Source organism: Ceratotherium simum, chromosome 6 (genome assembly GCF_057802395.1).
Source record: "Ceratotherium simum simum isolate JZ-2026a chromosome 6, ASM5780239v1, whole genome shotgun sequence".
In the NCBI taxonomy this organism is placed as follows: domain Eukaryota; kingdom Metazoa; phylum Chordata; class Mammalia; order Perissodactyla; family Rhinocerotidae; genus Ceratotherium; species Ceratotherium simum.
This window is the reverse complement of record NC_141905.1, coordinates 72898001-72925394: the sequence shown is the minus strand read 5'-3', so window position 1 is coordinate 72925394 and position 27394 is coordinate 72898001. Positions and strand designations below refer to the sequence as shown.

The following is a 27394-nucleotide window of genomic DNA, read 5'->3' as shown; positions in this document are numbered from 1 at the left end:
TATTTTACTTCTATTGTAGTTGTCTTTTTTCTGGTTTTTCTGCTTATCTCTCAACTTCAATGAAGCTTTCATGCTGCCACCAGTTATCTTACTAAAACACACATTTAATAAAAGGTTCTGATTTATAAATCTTTTTTTTGGCTTCCCATTGCCTATAGGATAAAAGTCTCAAATCATTAGCGTTACAAGAGAAGCCCTTTTTCCTTTCAGGATCTAATCTCTACCTCTCTTTCTGTTTTATAACTACGTGCTATCCACTCCAACCAACACACCAAATTTAAACCTTACCAAATGACTCGATATCCTCTAAGTATCATACTATTTTATACTTTTAGGCATTTGCACATGATAATCACTCTAACCTTGAATTTCTTTCCTTGACTAACCCCTTGTCTTCTATTGAATCCTACTTAACCTTCAATGTCTAGCTCAAGTATAGCACCTCATTCAAGTAAAGCATCTTTCACTGTTAATGCCAGCTCTTCCCAGGGTATGTTAGTATTTTTGTGTTTTCAGAGAACTTTGTACACTCATTCACTAGAAATTACATTGTATTATATGTTTGTTTATATGTTGTTCTTACTAGGTAGTGAGCTCTTCCAGAACAGAAGCCACAAGTTATTCTTCTTTGTGTTCTCAAAAGCTCATACAATATCTGACCGTTAAGTTGTCATGAAACCAGACTTCTTTTAAAGTTGACATTAGCATTAATTGACTTCTTCTAAGTACAGTTATTCAGTTATCTAAAAGTCTAGCTAATTCCATTAGCCAATTCCAGCACAATTTTCTCAAGCATATTGTCCACAAGCATATTGTCAAATCCTCAGAGATCTCTGATATCCCTATTCCAATATTTTCCTTAGTTTTTCTTGAAAATTAGTAGGCTGTTTCAGTGGGGGAAAAAATCCCAATTGGACGACTAAAAAAAGTACTTATATGTATATGTATAGTATTCTGAGTGTTTACTAGGTGTACTTATCACCTGTACCAGAACTTCATGAAACTTTGTCATTAAAACAAAGCTCCTATCCTTCATTAGAGCATAGGAGCTTTTCCTACACTATACCGTCTTCAATTCAGTTAGAGTATCAGTTGGCGTTTACCACTAGACATCATTGAAAGTCCCTGAAGTTTAAGATTCTATCCTCTATAAAAGAAATATGTACTCTATCATATTTGCAAACTGTGAATCTACTTAAATGAAAGGCTATCTGTAGAAGTTTTCATTGTATGAAATTTCAGAATATAGAGTACTAGCTTATAGTAATGGAGAGTTATTTTTTTAGGAGGATTGGCCCTGCACTAACATCTGTTGCCAATCTTCCTCTTTCTTCCCCCCCCCCCCCCCAAAGCCCCAGTACATAGTTGTGTATCATAGTTGTAGAGTTTCAGCTCTTCTGTGTGGGACTCTGCCTCAGCATGGCTTGGTGAGCAGTGAGTAGGACCGTGCCCAGGATCTGAACGGGCAAAACCTCCGGCCACCGAAGTGGAATGAGCGAACTTAACCGCTACGCCATGTGGCTGGCCCCAGTAATAGAGAATTTTAAATGAGTATATAGATGTCACGCTTAATCCAATTAGGTATTTCTCATTACGTGCAAAATACTTTAAGAAGCTTTTCTTATATAGGAAATCAAATGATCATTAATTAGCATATTGTTACTCTTTGAGTGAGCTAAGATTATAGATTTTAGAAATTGTCATCCATACAGTCAGCGTCCTGGCAGAAAACAGAAACTGGTGATTTGAGGAGAATTTAATAAAAAGACTCTTTACTCAAAGGTATGGGCAAGATTTAGGGCGCCCAGCAAGGGAAAATGCAGGATTCTGGGTCTGCTGGAGAAGGCATTATCACTCTTTGGGCTAAAGGAATAAGGAGAAGACACAGGTAGTGCAACCCAGGGAAGGTAGTTGTATAGAGAGGGCACCTGACAGGAGCAGGGGGCTTCAGCCAACCTGTGGTGATTCTCGAGGAGCCAGATCCCACTCTCTGCACGCCCCCATCTTCTGCCTAGTGACCCCTGTTGGCTGAACCCAACTGGAAGTATGAGGGTAAGGAATTTTGTTGATCTAGTCCCTGAGGGTCACTTCCTGGAGCACGGGGTAGGATAGGAAAAGTGGAAAAGTGGATCTGGAGGAGTAAACAGAAAAGAGCAACCATACCAGCCAGCCAATAGTTTTGAATTTTTCCTTTCGTTTTAAAATTTCATGACAAGGCCAGCCCCGTGGCTTGGCGGTTAAGTGCGCGCGCTCCGCCGCTGGTGGCCTGGGTTCGGATCTCGGGCACACGCCGACGCACCGCTTCTCCGGCCATGCTGAGGCCGCGTCCCACATACAGCAACTAGAAGAAGGTGCAACTATGACATACAACTATCTGCTGGGGCTTTGGGGGGAAAAAAATAAATAAATAAAATTATTAAAAAAAATAAAATAAAATTTCATGACATAGGTACTGGGAATGTTATGCAAAAACCAAAAAATACCTTGGTAATATTATACAAAAATATTATTTATTTTGATTTGAGAAAATGTTTTTTATTAATACTAGATATTTTTTCAAAGGCCAACAAGAAATGTGAAGAGGCACGCCAGGAAAAAGAAGCAATGGTAATGAAGTATGTAAGAGGTGAGAAGGAATCTTTAGACCTTCGAAAGGAAAAAGAGACGCTTGAGAGAAAACTTAGAGATGCAAATAAAGAATCTGAGAAAAACACTAACAAAATTAAGCAGCTTTCTCAGGAGAAAGGACGGTTGCACCAGCTGTACGAAACAAAGGTATAACTTGTGCTCTTGTACCTCATTGGAACGTTGTTCTCTTTGCTTTTCCTTATTTAAGCAAGTAATCATAACTTAACATGGTTAAACCACTATTAGACATAAAGTTGTTTTTATTAGTTTGCCTTCTGAGAACGTGAATGCTTTAGTAATTCCAGTATCTGCTTACCTGTCTGCAAAAAGTGTTTGCTGAGAAAAGATGAGATATTGACACGTTGTTTGTTAGATAACTCTATCTTGATAGATTTTTTTTTTAAGAACTTTCTTTTAAAATTTTTGTTGAAGAAAATGAGTTTGTGTCTCAAGGGAAGATTTTATTTTGGTAGGATATATGCATAGTAGTATCAAAATAGGAATAGTTTTTGAGCCAAAAGTATAATTTGACCAGAATCTTAATATAACACTTATTCATCATAGAACAGAATTTATATTTTTCTTGCAAAAAAACATACTCTTCTTAGATGCTGTCCAAGGAGATTTAATTACTGAGCTGTTTTAGGTTCAGAGCCCTTGCTGTTAACTAGCAGCCTCATGGCATGGTCTTGTTTCCAGTGGATTATCATTTCTTGGTGATGAATGTTAGTTTTTATTAACTTTTAGTTCAGGAATGTTGTCATTGTTCTCAGGAATTCTGGCAAAACCAATTTAATTCACATTTTACCTTAATGCCAGCCAGTTGAGAAGAATCATAAAGGTATGCTTGTACTCGCAACCTATCTAGCTGATTAAAATATATATGTTAATCACCTTACGTCTGTTAATTGGATTTAGTGGTTTACTGCCCTCTTTATGATTTGAGCTTTAAATCAGTTTTTTGGCTTTTAAGCCATAATGTGCCAGCCCCTGAATTATAGTGTTATTGCATTATTTTGAGGAGGTATAAAAGGTACACTAATTGCTTGATTGTTTAAATGAAAAATATGACCTAGTGATGTTATTTTAGGAAGGTGAAACTACTAGACTCGTCAGAGAGATAGAAAAATTAAAGGAAGATATCAGCTCTCACATCATTAAAGTAAAATGGGCACAAAACAAATTGAAAGCAGAAGTGGATTCACACAAGGTGAGTACTGTAAAGCAATGGAAAAATTATTAGAATCAGTTTTAAGGGCAAATGCAGTAATAGTTAATGAGGCGCAAAACTTAATTTAGTGACTTCTTTAGGATAGCTTGGGCCTGAATATTGGTTGTAAAATTTTACTGATTGTAAAAAGATATTTCCTTGCATAATTTACATATTAAATTGGATAGAATGTTAAATTTTATTATTCATTGTTTACAACCCCCAAACTGACTTTGTTCTTTAAGCATTTTTTGGTATGCTATATTTTATATTAAACGTTGTCAGAAATTCAAGAAGAGGAGAATCTGTAGGATATCAAAATTGAAAGTAAACTCTGGAAATTTTTTAAATGATCAGTAATGCTTAGATTCTTACAATCAAGAAATATAAATTCTTATTTGAATATAAATGTAATATAAAGATTTTAAGAATAAATTTCCTTCTCTGTTTATTATGAATATAAATCCATTGGTATTTTGCCTAATGAATGTCATTTTATCAAAAGATTAATATAATGAAAAGTGATTATAAAGACTGGTACCTGATGCCATAATTTGCAGCACTGCCTGAACTGGTATTAGAGGTAGTAAAAATCTGAAGATAATAGGATGTGAGTGAAGAATAACTCTGAAATGTGGCTTAAATGGAAGAGCAGTGTTATGGAAAGAAGAATTTCCAAGTTTTCAAAAAGAGGTGTAATGATACTGTTTGAAACTAATCATGAGTTATCTCATTAAATAATTCTAGTCAGTAGGACTGTTAATAACGTTTGGATATTTGTATATAATATTATCAAAGTCAAGTGTAAGGAGACTTGTCTGTGTTGACAGTGGTCAAAGATGGGTTAGAGGATGGTGGGTTTCCCTCAAGTTCTGAGCTAACTACTGATCAGCGCATGAGTGTTGGGAAACTACAGAGGCAGAGAAAGAACTACCAGAAAGGAGCAGGGGCAGCAATCCCTGGACCTCAAACAGGGCTACTACAAACCGTTTCAAGTTTTCCCTTTACTTTGGGTTCCAGGATGGGGAATTAAAATGCCAAATCCTGTGGCATGGTAATGATTTCTAAACTACCTGAGTTGCCTCAAGTTCTGAGCATAATACCCGGTCACATCTAATGTCTGTGGCACTTTCCTCGTCCTCGTCTATGGTCCTAAGAGACAGGGTCCTAAAACCTATTGGAACACTAGCATTAAGGAGTAAAAGGCCAGTTAGGTCTTCTGTGTTCTGAGCCATATGTGTTCAAAGAATGGGTGATAACAGATTTAATGGCAGCTTTGCAGTCAGATGAGACCAGATACTTTGTAAGTAGGTTTAAGGCTGACGTGATAAGGTTACATGGTGTAGATTGCTAGGAAATGAAAATATCAAGCATATTGACCTGGTATGTGAAAATTAGAAATTTACCAGTTCTTTTTAAAAGCACTTATTAACCAGCCAGCATTTTACTAGTTCTCCATCTGTACACAGCACTGTATTAAACAATATGGAGGATATAAAAGCCATAGAAGACACAGTAATTGCTTTCAAAGAGTGTCTGGGATGGGATCCTGGTTACCTGTTGTACCTATTTACCTAGTGGATGTGAGAGGGAGTCTCTGCATCAAACGAGAGAAGATTTAATCACGATCTGGGCAGTGTAGGCCAGCTCTTGAGATGTGGACAAGAGCCAAGACTCGTAGTCAGGCTTTCTCCAGGCACCCTTTCCAATTTCTAGTCCCTGCCCACCAAGTCTTAGGTATTAATACTGGAGTCCTGGAGGTTACTGGATTTGTTGTGATCATTAGCTTCTGATCAGACCTCCAGGGCATATAACCTGAACTTAAGTCTTAGACTAGGTAGACTGGATACCCTGATCATCAATGGAATCAGCAGTAGGGTCAAACAATAGAAACCACTTATTTGTTCCCTTCCCTAAACTCCCTCAGAGATTAAACTGAAATGTGTTTTTAACACCTAGCCTCTAAAAACAAAAGCCTTTTGAGTGTAGTGAATAAAGAAGAAGGACTTCCCCCCAGTGTACGTCACTTACCCAGTTGCCATCTATTTACCTGGTCTCAGGATAGGACAATCTCACTGGAGCATAGATATGGCTGGCAACAGATGTGGCAGTAGAACTTTGTAGACCGTGGTGTGACTGTGCTGGGTGCTGCCAGATATTTTTGCTTCAGAGCAAACTAGAACACTGGAGTCTTAGGTATTAAGGCAACATCCAGACCAGCAGGATGTAATAGACTGTAATAGACTGCATACCTAATGTGTCACCAGGGGTCGGTATATTTTATGTATTCCCTCAACAAGACTGCCGCTTCCTATGCTCTTCTCCCAAGGTTACATGTTGTCAGTGATAGCCTCATTCTTAAATGGTTTGTTTACTCATAAGGCCCACTAATTAGAAGCTAAGGCTCACTTTTAATTAGCTTTGCTTTTATCTCCCTTAGTAAAACTATATTCTATGTTGTGTTCTATAACTCTTCTGTGCTATAAGTATATTCTATTGCATTATGGAGTAACAGCATCCAGATTTACCCTCCTACCTTAAAAAACTAAAAAATATATATATATGAAACAAGGTTTTTAGATTTGGGACAATACAGACAGAATAGGACAGTCATCTCTGAGAGGAGGGAAACAAGCAAGATGTAATACCTGGAAAGTTTCCAAGTTACAGCAAAAGAAAAGGAACCCAAACAGAGTCTAGCAGTCTCCCTGAATTGAGGAGACAGAGTTTGAAGTATGGGGAACAAGGCAGAGTATCAGAGAGGAGAAAGATATGGAGATCCGTGGTATGTTCCCCTCAATTCTTTAGCTCACTACTAATCAGTATATGTGTGTGAGAAAACTACAGAGGTGGAGAAAGAACTATCAGAAAGGGATAGGGACAACAATTCCCAGAGCTCTAGGAACGGTTCATGTTTCCACCAGCCAAGAGAAAACCCTCTTAACACACAAGGCATCAAATGGTCCTTAGAAGGGTGTTGCTTTAGCAGTGGGGTCTAATTAGCCATAGAATAAAGTCTGTTATGGACCCACCTAACAAAGCTTTAAAAGAAAGCCTTGAAGCAAATTATTTCAAATAACTTAACTATGTCCGAGAACAAAGCCCCAGACTATTTAAATGAGTATGAAAATCTCCAGGATCTAAAAGCATAAAATTCATAATGTCTGGTATCCAATAAAAAATGACCAGACATGCAAAGAAGCAGGAAAGTATAGCCTATAATGAGAAGAAAAGAATCAATCAATAGAAACAAAGCCACAAATTATATAGATGATAGAATTCGTAGACAAGGATGTTAAAACAGCTATTATTAATATACTCCATATATTCAGAAATATAAATAAAGCATGAGTATGTTAAGGAGAGACGTGGAAGATTTGAAAAAGGCCAAATTGATATAATGTCTGAGATTAAAAATACATTGGATTGGGCCGGCCCCGTGGCTTAGCGGTTAAGTGCACGCGCTCCGCTGCTGGCGGCCCGGGTTCGGATCCGGGGTGCGCACCGATGCACCGCTTCTCCAGCCATGCTGAGGCCGTGTCCCACATACAGCAACTAGAAGGATGTGCAGTTATGACATACAACTATCTAATGGGGCTTTGGGGGAAAAAATAAAAAAATACATTGGATGGAATTAACAGAAGATTAGACACTGCAGAAGACAAGATTAGTGAATTTGAAAAACATGAAACTTGAGAAACATATATGAAAATATAGCAGTAGAAAACTATGTACTAGTGACTCCCAGATTTATAACTTCTACCCAGATTTCCAGATTCATATATTGAAGTGGCTACTTGACATCTGACATCTTGGATGACTTACAGGCATCTTCAACTTAACATGTCTAAAATTGAGTCGATAATGTGCCCATTCCCTCCATCACCTCCCCATCTCAATAAATGGCAGTCCATCCTTTTAGTTGCTCAGGTTAAAAGCCTTAGATTTATCCTTGAGTTATCTCAGTCACATTTTCCAGTTCCTTAGCAAATCTTGCTCACTTCTTTCAAGTCTTTACCATCTATCACCTTCTCAGAGACTTTCCCTGACTACCCTTTCTAAACTTTCAACACCTCCCCCCAAACTTTCTCATGTCCTTACTTTATTTTTATTCCTTAGCACTTGTGACTATCTAATATAATTTTTTTACTTACGTATTTTACTTACTATCTATCTCCATTACTAGAATGTCAGCTCTATAAGAGTAGAGATTTTGTCTGTTTTCTCACACTACTATTTCCCCAGAGCATAGAACAGTGCTGGGTACATAGTAGGTTCTCAATGAATACTGAATGAATCAATGAATGAAGCATAGTCAGTACCTTAACCAAAACACATTTAATATGATTCTCACTTTTCTTTTATTCAATTATTTATTTATTCAATAAATATTTATTTGGCACATAGGCATCTCTCAATTGCTGTTTTTTGAGTGAATGGAGTACCTACAATGTGCTAACTCTGTGTTAGTTATTGATGATATAAGACAGAAAAAAGCCAGAAAAAAGTTTCTGTCTCTCTCTCCTCTCATCGAGCTAATATTCTAATGTTTAAAAAACCAATATTTGAAAAAGTCTCCAAATGTTTATATTTTAAAAGTGATACCTATTAATGCAAGTCAAATTATTATTAAAAGACTAGCAATTGAAAGTATATAACTAAATACTTAATTGTATGGTAGATTTATCCAAAAACAAAATGACATATAAGAAGCAGTATGTGAAGGATAGATGCGGTTTAGATGGTTCAAGAGATGAAGGGAAAGGCATTCCATGTGGAGGAACAACAAGAAAAAAGCAAAAAAGGGAAATGAGTATTCAGTGTTTGGGAAGACCAACATAACTAGAGCAGAAAGTTTATGTTATGTATTCGTTCATTAATTCCACAAATATTACTTGAACAGTTAATATGTGGCAATTACTGAGCTAGCTGCTGTCCAGAAGCTGTATCCTCAACAGGGGAAACACATAAGCTACAGTACAGTGTATCAATTGTTATAATCTAGGGATGCCCTGGATTCAATCTAAGGGAAGGCAGAATAGCAGCATCTGCCCCTTTCTGAAGGGAAGCTACTAGGAGGAGATGATACCTAAACTCTCATAGTAGCTAAAACCTTGGGACTGGATGGATACTCTGAAGGAGAATTTTGGAGAAAGAGCTGCAGGGCAGGGCTGTATCTTGGAAAATTGCCACAAGAAGTAGAAAGCCAGTCAAGGAGATGGAGAAGGCAGGAACGAAGAGGGAAAAAACAGGAGTATATTGTCTTGTAATGGAAACAGAGGAAGGATATTCAAAGTCAGGAGTGGTCAGAACGGGAGCAGGTAAGTCAAGAATAAGAAACAAGAAAAAGTAATTGGATTTGATGAGAGAGTGTCCCTGCAAACATTCAGAATTGCTGTTTTAGGAGTGGTTAGGTACAGAAACCAAATTGCAGCATGAATCTATTAAAAAGCAGTTTTGCATAGATACCATGGACATTAACCAAAGAATTGTCTTTCATGTGTGTGTCCAAATAACTTTGCTCTTCTTATCTTATCAGGTTAGTGTCTTCTAGTGATTTGCTGAAAACTATCAAATTTAACTTTATGTAATGTCTATCAGTTAACTGCATAGGACACTTTAGTTTTTTGTCAGAAGCATAAAATGTTATTACTAGAATAATATCAAATCCCTCAGTGGCAGTGCTAAGACAAGAACTTTCCCTACTCTCTGGTCATTGTTCTTACCAGCCGTCAAATCAGTGTGCCCAACCTTGTCGCTGTGTTTTTGTCAATGCAGGAAACCAAAGATAAGCTCAAAGAAACAACAACAAAGTTAACCCAAGCAAAGGAAGAAGCAGATCAGATACGAAAAAATTGTCAGGATATGATAAAAACATACCAGGTATGCTTAACTTTTCAGGTAGATTAGTAACAAATTACGCTAAATATCCATACTACTCTTGTTTTGTTAAATTTTTGTATCTGCAACATTTGAGGTGTGGAATGTGTTTGGTAGGGCAGTGAAATAAAATACAGGTTATTTCCTATGTTAAAGTACTTGCAGCTTCAGTAGAGATCTTATGAGAGAAGTTTTTAGCAAAATAAAAATACTAGAAAATGTCAGAAGAATGAAGAGTACAAGAAAATGTATAATTTAAAAAAGAGGGCCTGGGCCGTGGTCAAGTGGTTGAAGTTCCACGTTCTCCACTTTGGCAACTCAGGTTCGCAGGTTCGGATCCTGGGTGTGGACCTACACAACTCACCAGCCATGCTGTGGCGGTGTCCCACAAACAAAAAAAATGGAGAAAGATTGGCACAGATGTTAGCTCAGGGCTAATCTGCCTCAAGCCAAAAAAAGAGGAGGATTGGCAATGGACGTTGGCTCAGGGCTAATCTTCCTCAGGGAAAAAAAAGAGAAACTACTCTGTATTATGTTACATGTCTTAATATGCTGTTCTTGTTCATGCAAAATTGACATATTTAAAGTCTTTCAATGTAGTCATCATTTTTAGGTAACTTAAGCTATATATTTCACTATTAGTAAACTTTATTGCAAAAACCTTCTTCACTTTTCTAAGTATAAAACTTTAAAAATTGTCATACTTGTTAAATTTCTTTTCCATTAGGAGTCAGAAGAAATTAAATCAAATGAGCTTGATGCCAAGCTTCGAGTTACAAAAGGAGAACTTGAAAAACAAATGCAAGAAAAATCGGACCAGCTAGAGGTGAGTTTTGCTTTTTGCATACTCTAGACTGTGTAATAAATACAGAAGGAGGGAAATCGCAAGTGCTTATTGTCATCCACTTTTAAGGCCTTTTGGAAAGAGCAGGCAACAAATTTAGATCTGGTTTAGTACATAATGATTTGTGGTTTCTTTTAAACTTTTTAAAAGATGCATCATGCCAAAATAAAGGAACTAGAAGATCTGAAGAGGACATTTAAGGAGGGCATGGATGAGCTCCGGACACTGAGAACAAAGGTAATTAAATCTTCAGTCATGACTCCAGAAGAAGGGTAAATATCTTTAATTTTGGAGTCATTCTGATTTTTAAAATGTTGGCGAAAGGATATTTATATAGAATTTTTCCAAAATAAAAGAACTCAGAGTAGAATATCAGTTCCTCAGCACAAAATTGACTCTTTTGTTGAAATGAAAGTGTCTTCCACTTCAGTCCCTTTGAAGTGTTTGCCAAACATTCCTGTTCCACAGCACATTTGCTGTATCTGTGACTTCTCCTCGGGCCTCTGATCTAAAAGCAGTCTCATCAGCAAATTAATTGGCAAGATAGATAGACTTTAAAACTGTGAGTGTCAGAAAATAATAGAAAGACTTTCTTTTTTTTTTAAAAATAATTTTATCTATTTATCTATTTTTCCCCCAAAGCCCCAGTAGATAGTTGTATGTCATAGCTGCACGTCCTTCTAGTTGCTGTATGTGGGACGCGGCCTCAGCATGGCCGGAGAAGCAGTGCGTCAGTGCACGCCCGGGATGCGAACCTGGGCCGCCAGCAGTGGAGCGCATGCACTTAACCGCTAAGCCACGGGGCCAGCCCCATAGAAAGACTTTCTTTATATTTCTCCTGGATATATTTAATAGTCTTGTGTACAGTTTTAATTTCTAATAATCACTTAAATCCTTTCCAGTGTTTATAGACTTTATCATAAGTTAGGATCCCTTTTAATATGAATGTGAAATATATTATAATTGTATATCATTCATTTATTTAGCAATAGGCTTTTAAGTAACCACCTTGAATTTGCGATCACTTAATAATTTTCAAAGTGTCTGTCATGTATCCTTCTATTTGTTCTCCCTGCCAGTCCTTTGAGGTGGGTAGGGAAGGTATTTCCTCTTTCAGGAAATGGAGAGTCAGCAAAAATAAAGTGACAAGCTAAAACTCCCGTGACTAAATCATGAGGAATCTGGGACTGAAACCCAGGACTGTTAACTTCCCTTATATTTTCTTCACGTTAATTAATACTGCTTCAGAATTCAGCCTACATTATTGATATGTAACCACTGTCTGAAATAGTTAATAAGGGGCAGGAAGATATTGTTTGTAGTTGAACTTGGTTATGATTATTTGACAGGTGAAATGTCTAGAAGATGAACGATTAAGAACAGAAGATGAATTATCGAAATATAAGGAAATTATTAATCGCCAAAAAGCTGAAATTCAGAATTTATTGGACAAAGTGAAAATTGTGGATCAGATACAGGAGCAGCATCAGAGGTATAAAATGAGCAATTTCTGTTTGTGCTAATCCACAGGCTTTTTAATTCTGTCTCAGGTTTCTGTTTTTAAATGCAATTATTGCATTAAACAAGAATAATTTTACAATTTTACTGGATAAGATATTTTTAATTCTTGTCTTCATTTGAACTTTTTTGAATTATCTTTGAAGTTCTCATCATGGCTTCTAAAAATCAAAGTTTATATTCCCTGAACATTGGCAGTAGCATTTTATAAGACAGAATGGATTTTAGTTTCTTCATCCATTCCTTAGCTTTCAAGTTCTGTTACTTACGCACCATACTTACATTTTCTTCTAAAAGGTGGCTATGTCTCGGTATCTGTATCTTTGCATCTATGTAGCTTGAGGTCAGGAGCTGACATTATTGCTTGGCTTCTTATAAAACTATTGAGCTAAACTCTACTCATGACATGACCTGGTAGAGCCTGGATTCAGGTTGAATCCAAATATCTTCTTTTTCATACCCTACTGATACCCAAGCTGCTTAGTGTTGCTAAAGAAATCCTCACCATCATCCATCCATGCTGCTATAAATTCATGGTTAGCAACCTCAACTGGGAATATTAATGCACCTCTAAACCTACCATATGTCCTTAGTCAGACTGAGACTTGTCCTCTGTCTTCTTAGGATCTATTCCAAACCTTACTGCTTGCCTCACACTTAACGGTCTTCCCCCTCACGTTGCTGTTTACTCTTGACAGGCGATTACCTCTTACTTCACAGAAAAAATGGGAGCTGTTAGGTGACTGTTCTCTCAATCTCTTGCTCTCAGTCCTATGAACTTGCCTGCATCTGCAGCCATTCTTCCTTCTTTTCCTCCTGTTCTGATAGAAATGTTCCTGTTCCTCTCTGAATCGAACTGTTCTCTCTACGTCTGCTGTGGATCCCATGCTCTTCTGCCTTCTCAAGGTCTTGCTTGTTTATTCTTGATTATTCCTTCCTTATCCTGTATCTCTTACCTCTCTTTCTACTGATTTTTTTTCTTTCTACATTTAAATATTATTATATCTTAAAAATGTCAAAACTCCTATGACCTTCCTGTACCTTTCTCCTTTCCTTCACTACCAAATGTCTTGATAGAATCATCTGTGCTCCTCCTCCGCTTCTTCATTTCCTTTGCTCTCCTGTTTCTCTCCACTTCATTCTAGCTTCTACCCAACATTCCATTAAAAACTGCTAATGTCTCCTTAAGTCTGGTAGACACTTCTCAGACTAATCCTTGCTTGAATTTTCAGTACTATCACCACTGAGTCCATTATCTTGGTGTGTTCTGTTCCTTTGGCTTTATTTCTTCATGCTCTACTGGTGTTTCTCCCTACTTCCTGGCCACTCTTTCTCAGTCTCCTTGGCAGCCTTCTCTTTCTGTCATAAAACTCTCTTTTGTTCTTATTTTATTGTACCCCTTGGTGATCCTAACCATTCCTATAGTATGCTGCAGGACCTTCACATCATTACCTTCAGCCCTTTTTGCTGCACTCCAGACACACAAGTATCAAAGACACTTCAGACTGTAACGTGTCTAAATGGATTCATCTATTCTGCATACACGTGCTGTTCTGATGTTCCTGAAATGAGTGATGAGTGTAGCATCCACATGATTCTCCTGGGCATCATCCTGGGCTCTTCTCTCCTTCCCCTCACACATATAACCAGTCACAAAGTATTGTTGATGCTAACTCTTTAATGTCTTTCAAGTCCATTTACTTTTCATATCCCCACTGGTGCTATGTTGTCCAAGGCATTATCAACTTTCATCTGGAAATCTGCCACAGCTTCTAAACTGGTTTTTGCTGATTTCCCTTTTAATCCATTTCCCGCACTGTGATTAACATAATCTTTTTAAAAAGGAAGTCTCAAAACCTTTCAGTGATTTCCCATAGCTCAAGGATTGCCTAGTGAGGTCAGATGCCTTAAACATGGCTTGAAAGATCATTAGTAACCTTGCTTCTCCCTCTGTGCCTTCTCTTCTTTCACTTTTTGTGTTTCAGCAATAGTTGATTAACAAATGTTGATTGATTGTCTTCTATGTGCCAAACCTTGTGTTAAGTGCTAGGGATACAGTGCAGTCCTTATCCTCATCAATATTGAACATCTGTTTGTTAGAACCAACAAGAAGGCATTCTCTTGTTCCCTTCCCAGCTTTAGCACATACTGTTTCCTCTGCCGGGAACATATTTTGTTCTCCCACTCACTCACTCTTTTCCTTTAGGTCAGGAGTTAGCAAACTATGGCCCACGAGCCAAATGCAGCCCACTGTCTCTTTTTATAAATAAAATTTTTTTGGAACACAGCCACACTCTTTCCTTTATGTATTATCTATGGCTGCTTTCACACTATGGTGGCAGAGTTGAACAAAGGCCATATGCCCCAGAAGCCTAAATTGTTTACTGTCTGGGTCTTTTACAGGAAAAGTTTGCTCACCCCTACTGTGGGTATTAGTTGAAGCATCACTTACACTGGGTTAGGTGACCCGCTCTGTACTTTCATCATCAAAAATGTTGTATCCTACTCATATAATTTCCCTACTTGACTGAAAGCTCTTTGAAAGCAGGGGCCATGTCTGTCTTGCTCACTTATATTCCCGGCTCTTAGTTCCTAGCATATATTAGGCATTCATAAAAATCCAAATAAATATTTGGATGTATGAATAAAAGTACCTCTATAAAGCATTTCATTCAATGAAAATTCCCAAACCATTAATTTAATGTCTTTTAATAGTTTAATTTTTTTTTTAAATATAAACTTTGTTTTTTAGAGGTAAACAAGAAATTGAAAATTTGAAGGAAGAAGTGGAAAGTCTTAATTCTTTGATTAATGACCTACAAAAAGACATCGAAGGCAGTAGGAAAAGAGAATCTGAGCTACTACTCTTTACAGAAAAGCTCACTAGTAAGAATGCACAACTTCAATCTGAATCCAATTCTTTGCAGTCACAGTTTGATAAACTTTCCTGTAGTGAAAGTCAGTTACAAAGCCAATGTGAACAAATGAAACAGACAAATGTTAATTTGGTAAGTATAAATGTACATTTGACTTTTAGAGCAACATAGCAAGAAGCACAAATTAAATTTCCCTAGTGGTAGTTGATTGAAGCTCTTTTTTTTTTTTATTGACACTGACTTTCTGGTAATTTCAAATGCTGTGAGAAATACCAGTTTTTCCTTTCAATTTATGTAATTTATAATAAAATTTCTCCCTACAGTGGTTATGAAGTAGTGTTTCACATTTGAAGATAAGAAAAACAGGGTTTTTGTCATTCCTAACTGGAATTACTATATATTTTTTTAAAGTACTTTAAATTTCTATATTTTTATAGTTTAAAAATGGTTTAGTATTTCCACGTTATAAGAGTGTCTTCAAGTTACACTTGAAAGTTATACTCAAAAATAATTTGAGACTTTAGTCCAAAAAATACAGAGATCCTGTATCACATGTTGTTTTGCATGCATAGAATGGCAAATGCATTAATATATCCCCCTGCATTACTAGATGAGGAATTTGAAGAGCTCAGTAAACAAAACCTGGTAAGGAGTGATGATAGAACAATCTACTATCACAGACCTTGTATTTTTAAGGTTTTGAACTGTGCGCAATAATGGAAACAAACAGTTATTAAAATTGGTGTTTTGTATTTTATCTTATTTAATATTTAGGAAAGTAGATTGTTGAAAGAGGAAGAACTGCGAAAAGAGGAAGTCCAGGCCCTGCAAGCTGAACTTACTTGTAGACAGACAGAAGTTGAAGCACTGAGTACCCAGGTTGAAGAATTAAAAGATGAACTAGTAACTCAGAGACGTAAACACGCCTCTAGTGTCAAGGATCTTACCAAACAACTTCAGCAAGGTATAAAATTCTTCCACCCGTAGACCTCGCATGTTTTTGTTTCTTTTGAGCATTAAGGATTTATAGAAAAAAATAACTTTTACATCAGGGTCTACCACATTGATGAGAGCTGTATGTTCTTATTAATGTGTTGGTGTTTGTAAACCAAATTGCTGAATTTCTTGTAGTTCTATGAATAGTCTATAGCATCTTCTATGCTAAAGGACATTTACTGACAGAACCACAAAATGTAAGAATTGGGAAAGTACCTTAGGGCAGTACTGTCTAAACTTTTTTGATCACATACTTCTATCAGTAAAAACTATTTAAGCATTTGTTCTCCAATTTATGTATATTTATTTATAAATTTTAAACATGTATTACTCTTATGTACATTAGAAAAACGTGAAAAATAGAAATTTTAAAAGATCAGATTAAATATAAGTGTAAATAGAAGTTCTAATATTTTCTCCCTATAAATGTTTATCACTTGTTTTGTGCAGCATCTAGGGTACCTGTACCCCACCTTGTAGACCTCTAGCTTAGAGATCTGTAAACCCTAACCCTTCACCTGATAGGAAACTGAGACCCAGAAAGGTTATAAATTACCCAAACACAATGATTAGTAGCTAGAACTGGAACCCAGATTTCTTTCATTTAAAAATTTATACAATTATTGGGAGTCTGTGCTATGTTTTTGGATACAAAGATAAATAAGATATGTATTCTGACTTCTTGTCTCTACCCCCACTGCTTTATTTGTATCAAAATAGGGTAAAATGTAGTAGTAAGAGAAAAGAAATTTAGCATTTACTTAATAGGAATATATTGAGATGTTTACCATAAGAATTCAGTTTGTTTTTATTGATGTGATTGAAGGGAAATTTCTGGTACTGTATAGAGATCTGCTCAGATCTTTCAGGACTCCACAAGTTATGTTCACTGTGCCTAATTGACGCCAGTATCAGTTGTTATCATAATGTTTCTTCTATATCTTTTGTATTTGACCTGCACATTTCTAGATGTCATTTTTATGAGTGACACCTGCAGTTCTCCTATCTAAAGTATGGATTCAAGAAATTTCTCTTGTTTATGCCATTTTGGCCTAAGTGATTTTAGCAATTAAAATCAGAGACACTGGGGGCAAATGGTTGTGATCATTGTCACAAGTAATCCATTTATTTTCCCTATAGCACGAAGAAAATTAGATCAGGTTGAGAACGGAGGCTATGATAAAGAAGTCAGCAGCATGGGAAGTCGTTCTAGTTCATCAGGTAAAAAACTAATGGTTTCAGTTGTTATTCAGTGATTGATTTTAAAAAGAAATAGCATTGTTTGTTTTAAAACCTTTCGATATGCTTTTCCTTCATTTTGAATTATGAAAAGGGGTAGTTGTACATAATTATATTGTAAAAAATATTTCCAGTTAAATGTTTAAGTTCTGATCATTACCCAGGGTTTCAAGTTTGTCATGGGTTCTGTATCATTTTTTCCCTACCTCCTTTTTTCTTACCTGCTGCTGCTTTATCCTGTGCAACAGTTTCCTCTTCCATTTTTTATTTCAGATTTGTATCCATCTGTATAGAGAGATTTAGTGTAGTATGGTCTCTCTTTTTCTTTTACTTTTATGTTACTTTTAACACCTGAGAACTAATGAAATGGTCATCATTATATGTCAGATTTTTTATATATATGCGTGTATGTATTTTTTAATCTTTTAGCTTTTCTCATGGTAAATATGCCTATGGTCTAAAGTGAAAATGAATCGAGTCTATAAAATGATGATTAATAGCATTATGAAAATAATAATTAGGGAGATATCAGTGTATTTATCATTTTTGGAATGCCATGAACCATGCTAAATGCTTTAAACATATCATTTACTCTGCCAAACAGTCATGTGAGGTAAGTGTTATAGTTCCCATTTTACAGATGAGGAAACTAAGATTCAGAGTGGTTCCATGACTTACTCAAAATCCACAGCGACAGAACTCGCAGACTCTGGAGTCCTTGCATGCCACTACACTACACTGCCTCCCAGGAGTTGAACATTAGGGGGAAAACATCGTCAACTGTTATAATACTGAGAAAATTGTGTAGTAGAAAGAAATGGGTTTGAAATTATACATAAGTATTTAAGTCCCAGCTCTGCCATTTATTAGTGTGTGACCTTGGATAAGATATATTACTTGTCTTAAATCTACAAAATGGGGTTGGAAAAAACCATACCTTTGTAGGGTAAAGAGGATCAGAAATTCTCAACTGATGTTGGTAAAAATAATAGCTAACATTTACTTATTGCTTACTATATGCATTGTTCTAAGCACTTCACATATATTAACTCATTTAAATAAGGACAACAATCCTATGAGGTAAATAATATTACCATTTTAAGATGAAGCGATAAAGGCACAGAGAGTTAAGTAACTTGCCCAAAGTCACACAGCTAGAAAGAGGAAGAGTGGGATTTAAACCTAGGGAGACTGGCTTCAGAGCTTACCCCACTGGCTGTATTCTGTTTTCTCTCTCTGTCTGTGTCTGTCTGTCTGTCTCTATCTCTCGGTTTAATTTTGGTTCTCACTTCAGACTTATTATTCTGACTTTTTCTTGAGTTTCTTGTTTCTCTATTGCCACTTCCTCATCCTGTTCATGAGAGACATAACAGACCCTTTTGGTATTTCTACCATGAGTGTATTCAGAAATAAGAACTCATTCCAGGTGTGACTTGTGTTGTGTTCTGTGCCCAACTCGGTGAGATTGTATATTTGAACATGATGCTAGAAGAAATAATATGTGAGGTTAGAGATGACTGTAGACTATGTACAATATCGAAACTGATTTTTTCATCTTCAGGGTCCCTTAATGCTCGAAGCAGTGCAGAAGATCGATCTCCAGAAAATACTGGGTCGTCAGCTGTGGATAACTTTCCAGAAGTAGACAAGGCCATGTTGATTGAGAGGATAGTAAGGCTGCAAAAAGCACATGCTCGGAAAAATGAAAAGATAGAATTTATGGAGGATCACATCAAACAGTTGGTGGAAGAAATTAGGAAAAAAACAAAGTATGTATTATTATGGTAACGTAATCTGTGTTTGAAATACCATTATTTGTATGGTGAAGTTACTGTTTTCAAAATTAATCATATCAAGAGCCTATGTTTCAAAAAATAATTCTTAATTATAGTCATTCAGTTCCCAGTCTTTTGTTGATCACTTATTATGTTCTAGGTTTTGGGAATAGAGAGGCTAAAGAAAACACAAGTCTTTCCTTTAAGGTGATATAAGTTTAGTAGACATTAATTTTTTTAAGATACTAAAATAACTTTGGACTTAAAAAAAGATAGTGCTACTTAGCTTTTTATTTTCATGACAGTGGTTCTAAGAGATACATGTGGTTGTGGATTATCTTTCCTGTTGGGTAGGACATAGTGGGGTAATTTATTGGGCACCTACTCAGTACAAGGCACTGTGCTGGTGACCTAAGAATATCTCACTGATTTCTTACAACTGCTCAGGGAGAGAATGAGTTCTCAGTTTAGCAGATAAGTTAACGGGGGCTCAGGTCAAATTATGAAATGTTCCAGAGTTGCCACTCATCCTGTAAGTGAAGACCGAGAGCTGGAGATCCAAACCCAGCTCTGACTGACTCCAGAGCCTGTGCCGTGCCAAATTCTTCTCACAAATACCATATTTAGTTAATATTCAGTTAAGAGGTTTTTTTTTTTAATATTACAGGTCTTTACGCATAACGTTTTTTTTTTAAAATTTTTGATGAGGAAGATTGGCCCTGAGCTAACATCTGTTGCCAGTCTTCCTCTACTTTATATAAGGGACGTCGCCACAGCGTGGCTTGATGAGCGGTGTGTAGGTCCGCACCCGGGATCCGAACCTGCAAACCCTGGGCCACCGAAGCAGAGCATGCAAGCTTAACCACTACACCTCCAGCCCAGCCCCACACCCATGACTTTTTAATTTTTATTTTGAAATAATTTTAGACTTATAGAAAAGTTTGCCTATGACTTTTTTTTTTTAAACAGTTTTATTTATTTATTTATTTTTTGTGAGGAAGATCAGCCCTGAGCTAACATCCATGCTAATCCTCCTCTTTTTGCTGAGGAAGACCGGCTCTGAGCTAATGTCTATTGCCAATCCTCCTCCCTTTTTTTTTTTCCCCCAAAGGCCCAGTAGATAGTTGTATGTCATAGTGGCACATCCTTCTAGTTGCTGTATGTGGGCCGTGGCCTCAGCATGGCCGGAGAAGCGGTAGGTCGGTGCGTGCCCGGGATCCGAACCCGGGCCGCCAGGAGCAGAGTGCGCGCACTTAACCGGTAAGCCACGGGACCGGCCCTGCCTATGACTTTTAAAAGAAAAAGAGTAAAATACAGTTCTACATTTAATAATAGGAAAATAGAAAATATTAACTGAAATCGGAGCAATAAAGAAATTTCCCAAATGTTTTGAATAAAGTAAGAAGGAAAGAAATAGAAAAGCAATGTTTATATATTTTTAATCTAAATACCATGTTAGAACAAAAATGGGATCATTTAAGAAATAATCTGAATAAGGAAAATTCCTTTATTTTCTAATGTACTTCTATTATTAACCTAATAAGTATTTATTTTATGCTAATTATCTTTAAGCCAGCCCTGGTGGTCTAGTGGTTGAGTCCGAGCTCTCACTGCCGTGGCCCAGGTTCTTCTCCCGGGCAGGGATCCACACCACCCATCTCTTGGTTATCATACTGTGACAGCTGCATGTTGCTGTGATGCTGAAAACTGTGCCACTGGTATTTCAAATACCAGCGGGGTCACCCGTGGTGGACAGGTTTCAGCAGAGCTTCCAGACTAGATAGACCAGGAAGAAGGACCTGGTCACCCACTTCTGAAAAATTGGCCATGAAAACCCTATGAATAGCAGTGGAGCATTGTCTGATATAGTGCTGGAAGGTGAGAGGATGGTGGGAAAAGACTGGGCAGGGTTCCGCTCTGCTGTACACAAGGACATTAGGAGTCAGAATTGACTCGATGGTACTAACAACAAAATCATCTTTATGCTTATGATTAGTTGACTCTTGCAAATTCCACTGTTTTTAATTCTGCAGATATATAACTGATAGTGTTATTTTATTTTGCAGAATAATTCAGAGTTACATTTTACGGGAAGAATCAGGCACACTTTCTTCGGAGGCATCTGATTTTAACAAAGTCCATTTAAGTAGACGGGGTGGCATTATGGCATCTCTGTATACATCCCATCTGGCTGATAGTGGATTGACGTTGGAACTCTCCTTGGAGATCAACCGGAAATTACAGGCTGTTTTGGAGGATACGTTACTAAAAAATATTACTTTGAAGGTATTTTTATTTCTCATTCATTTACCAACCAATAAACATGGCAAAATGGTGCCTTTTTCCTAGTTTGATCTAGCATGTAGATGGACTGTTTCTGTAATGCAAGGTAGCCATTTTACCCAGAGATAACATTTTTGTATTTTTCTCTTTTTGAAAAGTACAGTTTAACTAGCAAGGAAAGAAAGAAATAGCAAAAAATCAGTTTAGCTATTGGATAGACACTAAAGTGAGTTATTTACTTTGCAGTAGGTGGCCTTTTACATACAATTAGTTTTAATTGATTACTGAGACGTTTTTTAAGATTGAGGCATTTTTTTCCTAATGTATTTTCCAGCTTTATTTTATTTTTTGCAGCTGTTATCTGACCCAACTATTCTATTTGTGTTGTGTTTGGGCCTTGATAGTTAGTGATGGATTTAAAAAAATAATTTTTTAAATCTAATAAGTAATAATTTTATGCACTGAAATTTATTGTAGCTTAAGTAAAAAGATTAAATATTTAGACTCAAATGTGCAGGACTACTTTACTGAAAACGACTGTGTGCCTAGTTTATATCTCACATAGCATTTAAGACTAATCATCACTCTTTCAGTTTCAAAATTTAGGCAAAAATAGTTCAAACTGAATCTTTTTACTTATTATACTTAGTAGTTCTGTTTTCTTTTCCCTGTTTTTCCAACTGGTAAAGGAAAATCTACAAACACTTGGAACAGAAATAGAACGTCTTATTAAACACCAGCATGAACTAGAGCAGAGGACAAAGAAAACCTAACACAAAGCTCTTGCTCCGTGAACAGGTGACGAAAGCCACACAAGGAACAGGTGCCACTGCCCAGTGTCGTGGGAAACTTTTCCCTGTTTTGTGTGTCAACCAGTAAAAAATTTGTTTTGCTCTATCTGTATAAAAAAGTATCCTTTTACAATACGAACGCATTGCTGTTACTGTGAGAGTAAGCTTTGATGAAATTTGTTTTTGTATGGTGACAGCCTGCCATTGGATCAGAACAACTTAATTTACTAACAGTCATATGAAGTGCTGAACATTGCTACAAGGGCTTTTGAAAACCCCTTCTCCATATTTCTTCCCTGTAAAATACATGTCAAAAATGATTCAGCTTTTTAAAATTATGCATGAAAGGACAGGTATTCAGTAATATGCTTTTTTTCCAACATGAAGAAAACTAAAGAAGTGATAAAAATTTTCATTGTGACATTCCAGGATAACATTTGGTTGTGTTTTAGGGATGCCATTGAGTCTTTAAATCTTTTAATTTTAATGGAAGCTGATAGGAAAGCTAGCTCATGGGCCGGCCCCGTGGCTTAGCGGTTAAGTGCGTGCGCTCTGCTGCTGGCGGCCCGGGTTCGATCCCGGGCACGCACTGACGCACTGCTTCTCTGGCCATGCTGAAGCCGCGTCCCACATACAGCAACTAGAAGGATTTGCAGCTATGACATACAACTATCTACTGGGGCTTTGGGGGAAAAAATAAATAAATAAAATTTTTAAAAAAAAAAAAAGGAAAGCTAGCTCTTGGTAACTGGCAATGATCAGGCATTATATGCCTCTGTCAGATTTCCTTACCTGTGCTAGGTACATTTTTTCAGATTTGAATTGTTTGAGTTAATAGTTGAGTTTTTCTAATCTTCAGTTACTTAAAATATGATTTTAAATAACATGCCCATTTAGAAAATTCCTGTGGACTTCAGTTGTATTTTAAAATGTGAAATGGATTAGTCATTAGAACAGAGAGATGAATAATGAATTCTTTGAAACTGAAATACTTTAGTTTTTACTGACATCAAGTATAAAGATAAATGTTGAAGATATTTATAAAGAACCAGTTTCCAAGAGAATGCCGCATATGGCACTGCTAACCATTTCATTTGAGCACCGTTCTTTACTGTTGATATATATTATAGTGGAGTGATCTCATAGTCCCCAAATGTGGTGTGTTGCAGTATATGTATTTAAAACACAAAATAATTACATTTTTGTAACCAAAGAAATTTTAGAGCCAAACTTATGTATCCTGTTGGATTTATACAATATTTATTTAAGATGTGCACTTAAATGTTGCCAGTCATAGTATTAGTATTTCTGTCATTGAATTTTTTTCTCACCTCTTGTAATTTCTCCCCGTTATAATTTCTGTGTGTGGTTTTTCACATTTCATTATATTCAGATCATATCTGTAAGAGGATACCTTCACTCATATGCAGATGTTGCAGCAAGACTCATTTTTGTTTTGGATTTTTGTATCCTTTTTTATCCGCTTAAGAGAAGTGAGCTTTGGGATAATGGATTAAAAGCCTTTAAAAAATTGTATGGCTCTAAAAGTTGGGCTCATGGTGGCAGTGTCCCTTTAATGTATTTTAACATTTTTTTAAATCAACTTAACATTGTTTAAAAAGATCATTTACTAAGGATTAGATGATTCAATGTGGTGTCTTATTTTTTCTGTATATTGTGTTATATGTTGTCATCCAAAAACAAAATCTTTTTACTTCAAAATAGAAATATAAATTCAAAAACATTTTATTTTTAAATAGCTGTAAAAAGTATTAGTCTTACCATAATGTGTCTTGTTCTTTTTACCAATAATAATTTATCAAAATAAAGAAAATAAGAGGGTAAGTGCAATCAAATCTGAATTATTTTCCCATTTGTTTCTAGACATACTATTGTGCTAAAAACTACTTGAAGTAGCCATAATTAAATTTTTACAGCTTCTTATATGTGATACAGATTCATACACTACAATATTTGTTTTTTTCCTCCAAGACACAAACTGTATTAATGGAAATGAAATAATGATTAGATCCCTATGTCCTAGGTCTGTACGCTTTTTAAAAATATATACATTTATCACATACAGAAATGAACATTCCAATGTTAAGATTTGTGCCACCATTCATTTGGAGAAGTTTAATGATGAAACAATTTTAGAAAAAAGCTATTATAAACCATATTTTGACTTGTTACTTTTTTCCCCTATAAATGTAAGAAACTATGGAAAACTTTTGAAGAAAACGCTCTATTTTTTTTTTTTTGTCCTTTAGTTTCTACTGTATCCTTTTGCATATGGATCAGGACTGAGCAAAGTAATGTACAAAAATGTGCATATATCAGATCTCTATACTGATTCACAAACAGCTCCTTACGTAAGGATTTAGAGGCCTTCTCCTCTTACTATATTGAATGTATGGAGAGAAGAATGGGGTGTCCAGAAGAGGAAAGTGGTCTGGATAAACCTGAGATCTTGGGGAAAATGTATTTTGTATGATCCTTATTATTTGTACACATCAAAGGCTGTGTTTGTTTGTTAGCACTATGTAGGTTTCTTTGGGCAGGAAATGACTTTTGTGTGTGTATACATGCATACACTTAACTAGGTTTTAATTTTAAGGTGAATACTTACTGTGACTCCCTTTTTCCTGTACCACTTCAAACTTTAGCCTGTTAAGTTTTAAGGATTAAAAATATTGGGTTTGGGCAGAAGAATGAATTTGAAGTTTGGTGGGGTTTTTTTTTCCCCCATCTTTATAATCATTTATTTAAAGCAATTTATCTTGAAATTAAATTTTATCAGGCTACCATCATGTTATTTATTCATTTAATAAACACATTTACTGAAAACCTACTATTGCCAGGAACCATACAGGGTATTGTGATTATATTGGTGAACAGACCAGGTAGGGAGGGCAGTTCCTTCCTCACGAAGCTTTTGGTCAGTGAAAATAGCCGGGAGGCAGTAGGAGCCGCTCTTTGAGCCTCTGCAGCTCACAGCCAGCTCCTGTGGGAAGAGAGTTAATCCACTTATGCAAGTCAGTGACCCAGAAGTCTCACTCTGACACGAAGCTTTGGCAAATGAATCCTTGCTGAGGTACACTGAGAGCAGATTGCTGTTTTCATGGTGGTTCTGCACATTTCTTAACTTTTGTCACAGATGTTTAATTATTCTTTAAGCAAAAGGAAAAAAAATCCAAAGATGATAAAATGGCATCTGATTTTTGCCATTTTAGTAAATTATTAATGCCTACTTGATGCTTATGAAGATGAATCTAATCATGTCATGTGTGTTTCCAAACTTTGTTTTGCAGTATATTATTTTCTAAAGATTTTTACATAGAAATTTAGACCAAGATTTACCAGTAGAAGAAGAAAAAAACATTAGAAACCGTTAATTTTTTAAATGTTATATACGCTACCCTGGTGAAAATATTTTTATCAATCATGTTGTTATTCAGTATGATTCATTTGCCTTATGAATGTTGACTCCAGTAGCCTATTTTCAATGACCTTTTTTTTAAAACAAAACCATTCTTTTTTGACACTAAGATTGTAAATTTTTAACACCAGTTGGTGGCACTAGAAACCTGAAACTTTTCAAGGCTGAAAAAGAGAAGATAATCGAAAAAGTATCCAAACATTAAGAATATTCAGCAAACTAAATGAAAAATATGATTGTATATTAAAGATGTATTTTTCTTCTGGAGTGAAATCCTTTTTTAAAATGCATATGGCTGTCCATTTTGACTACAATGATGAAACTTGTTTATCTTCCAAAGTTCATATTTATATATGTGTGCACTGTACAAATAATCTTTAATTTGATCACACTGTTCATTTTGTAAATATGTTTCTGTATAAAATGAAGCTTTTCAGGAGAATTCTATGTATATATTGTACTTATTAAATAGGTAATGCCTGTTTACCAAGTTATATTTTAATGGCATCTTTGATTATTTATTTACGTACACCACTTGCTTAACAGACTGATTCTCCAGACTGTTGGCAAGGCTGATTCAAATCGCTTGAATTTTCTTTTTTAAACCAGACCAGGAATTTTTTCTTTTTCTTTTCATGTTCATCTTTATTCTACCAATTATCATTAGAAGTCAATGAACAATAGTAAGCAGATTAAATTGAATGCCAGGTTGTATTTTAAATTTTTGTTTAAATTATTGATAGCAAAATTTGGCCTTTTACAAAAGGCAAATTTTTACATGCCTATGTGAAAATTTCTCATTGAACTTGATGAGCCATTAATATATTCAGATTTTCCACAAAACTATGGAGCTTATTTTGCCCAAATTATCTGGCTTTCATAATAAAGATCTAATATGTTCAATAAAAAGATATTGAAATGGCATTAATTTCATGAAGTTGATTGTGTGATGGATATTTCACATCACAGTGTGTTGTTTTCCATTTCTCAACAGTTCTGGAACACTTAAAATTATGCCACATAACTTAGTGAGTTCACTATTGGGAAGAATCCCCTGAAATCAGGATCCTTGGAATAAAGGTGAAATTAGTAGAATAGTGGAAGCTTTCCTGACACCCCTGATAGTCTGCTTTCGGTAGCCTGTGGATTTGTTTACAAGAAAAAGGAATTATAGATGGGAAGAGGATGAGTTAAGGAAAGAGATACTGGCTTGTGATTCTTAACTGGTCATTGTGACCCTCAGTCGTGAGATTGGAAAGACCATTCCAATGAACTTATGTTCAAATCTGTTCTCTATAAAGTCTGCTTCAGTCAGTGAATGTAGAATGAGTACACACTGCTTCAGGACCAGCAACTTGGGAGGATGCCTCTGGCCGACCAGTGCTAATGCCGTTTTAATGATTCTGAGAACAGTGTGACCAGACTTGACGTTCCTGCCCCTGCAGTGGACATGCACTATTAATTCCTAAGTTACATTTAAGAGACTGTATTCTTATTTTTTTTAAAAGAAGCATGCCTTTAACAAGTATTCTATTTCTGAGGAATTTTCACCCTTTTGTTTTGATTGCCTAGAGGCCATGCTTTTTGCCACTCAGACTATCTGCCCCTAATTGCACTCCAAAAAAGGGAATAGATGTTATATTCAAGAGAGGAATCTGTACCATTTAACCCAGCGCAAAAATAGTTCTATTGCAAGTTTAGGATCCACTGAAATAAAAAACGTAGCTGCTTGTTAGTCAACTTCTAGTTATATTAACTTGGGAAGTATATTAAATACTAGAATGGCTTTCCACATCATCCATTTCACTGTGTAGTTTTGTTTGTTTTTAATAGCTAACTAAAGGCCCAGGGGCAGGAAGTGGTGTGTGTATGTGTTTTCAGCACCCTCGCACTTGGCTTGTCTCAGGAAACATCA

At 36.1% G+C, this 27394-nt stretch overlaps 1 protein-coding gene across 3 annotated transcripts in view; it reads left to right on the top strand.

The window, feature by feature from the left end:
• The window catches only part of CCDC186 (coiled-coil domain containing 186), a 50022-nt gene extending 24049 nt beyond the window's left edge, over positions 1–25973 (top strand). For all 3 annotated transcript variants that reach the window (XM_004428096.3, XM_087432637.1, XM_087432636.1), the window contains 12 exons: positions 2563–2775; positions 3719–3838; positions 9617–9721; positions 10446–10544; positions 10713–10799; positions 11912–12054; positions 14833–15088; positions 15731–15920; positions 17093–17173; positions 18753–18960; positions 21033–21252; positions 21939–25973. In XM_004428096.3, coding sequence (XP_004428153.1) covers positions 2563–2775; positions 3719–3838; positions 9617–9721; positions 10446–10544; positions 10713–10799; positions 11912–12054; positions 14833–15088; positions 15731–15920; positions 17093–17173; positions 18753–18960; positions 21033–21252; positions 21939–22022 — 1806 coding nt within the window. In that variant the 3' untranslated portion in view covers positions 22023–25973. The remainder of the gene's footprint in view (positions 1–2562; positions 2776–3718; positions 3839–9616; positions 9722–10445; positions 10545–10712; positions 10800–11911; positions 12055–14832; positions 15089–15730; positions 15921–17092; positions 17174–18752; positions 18961–21032; positions 21253–21938) is intronic.
• Positions 25974–27394: the final 1421 nt, after the last annotated feature.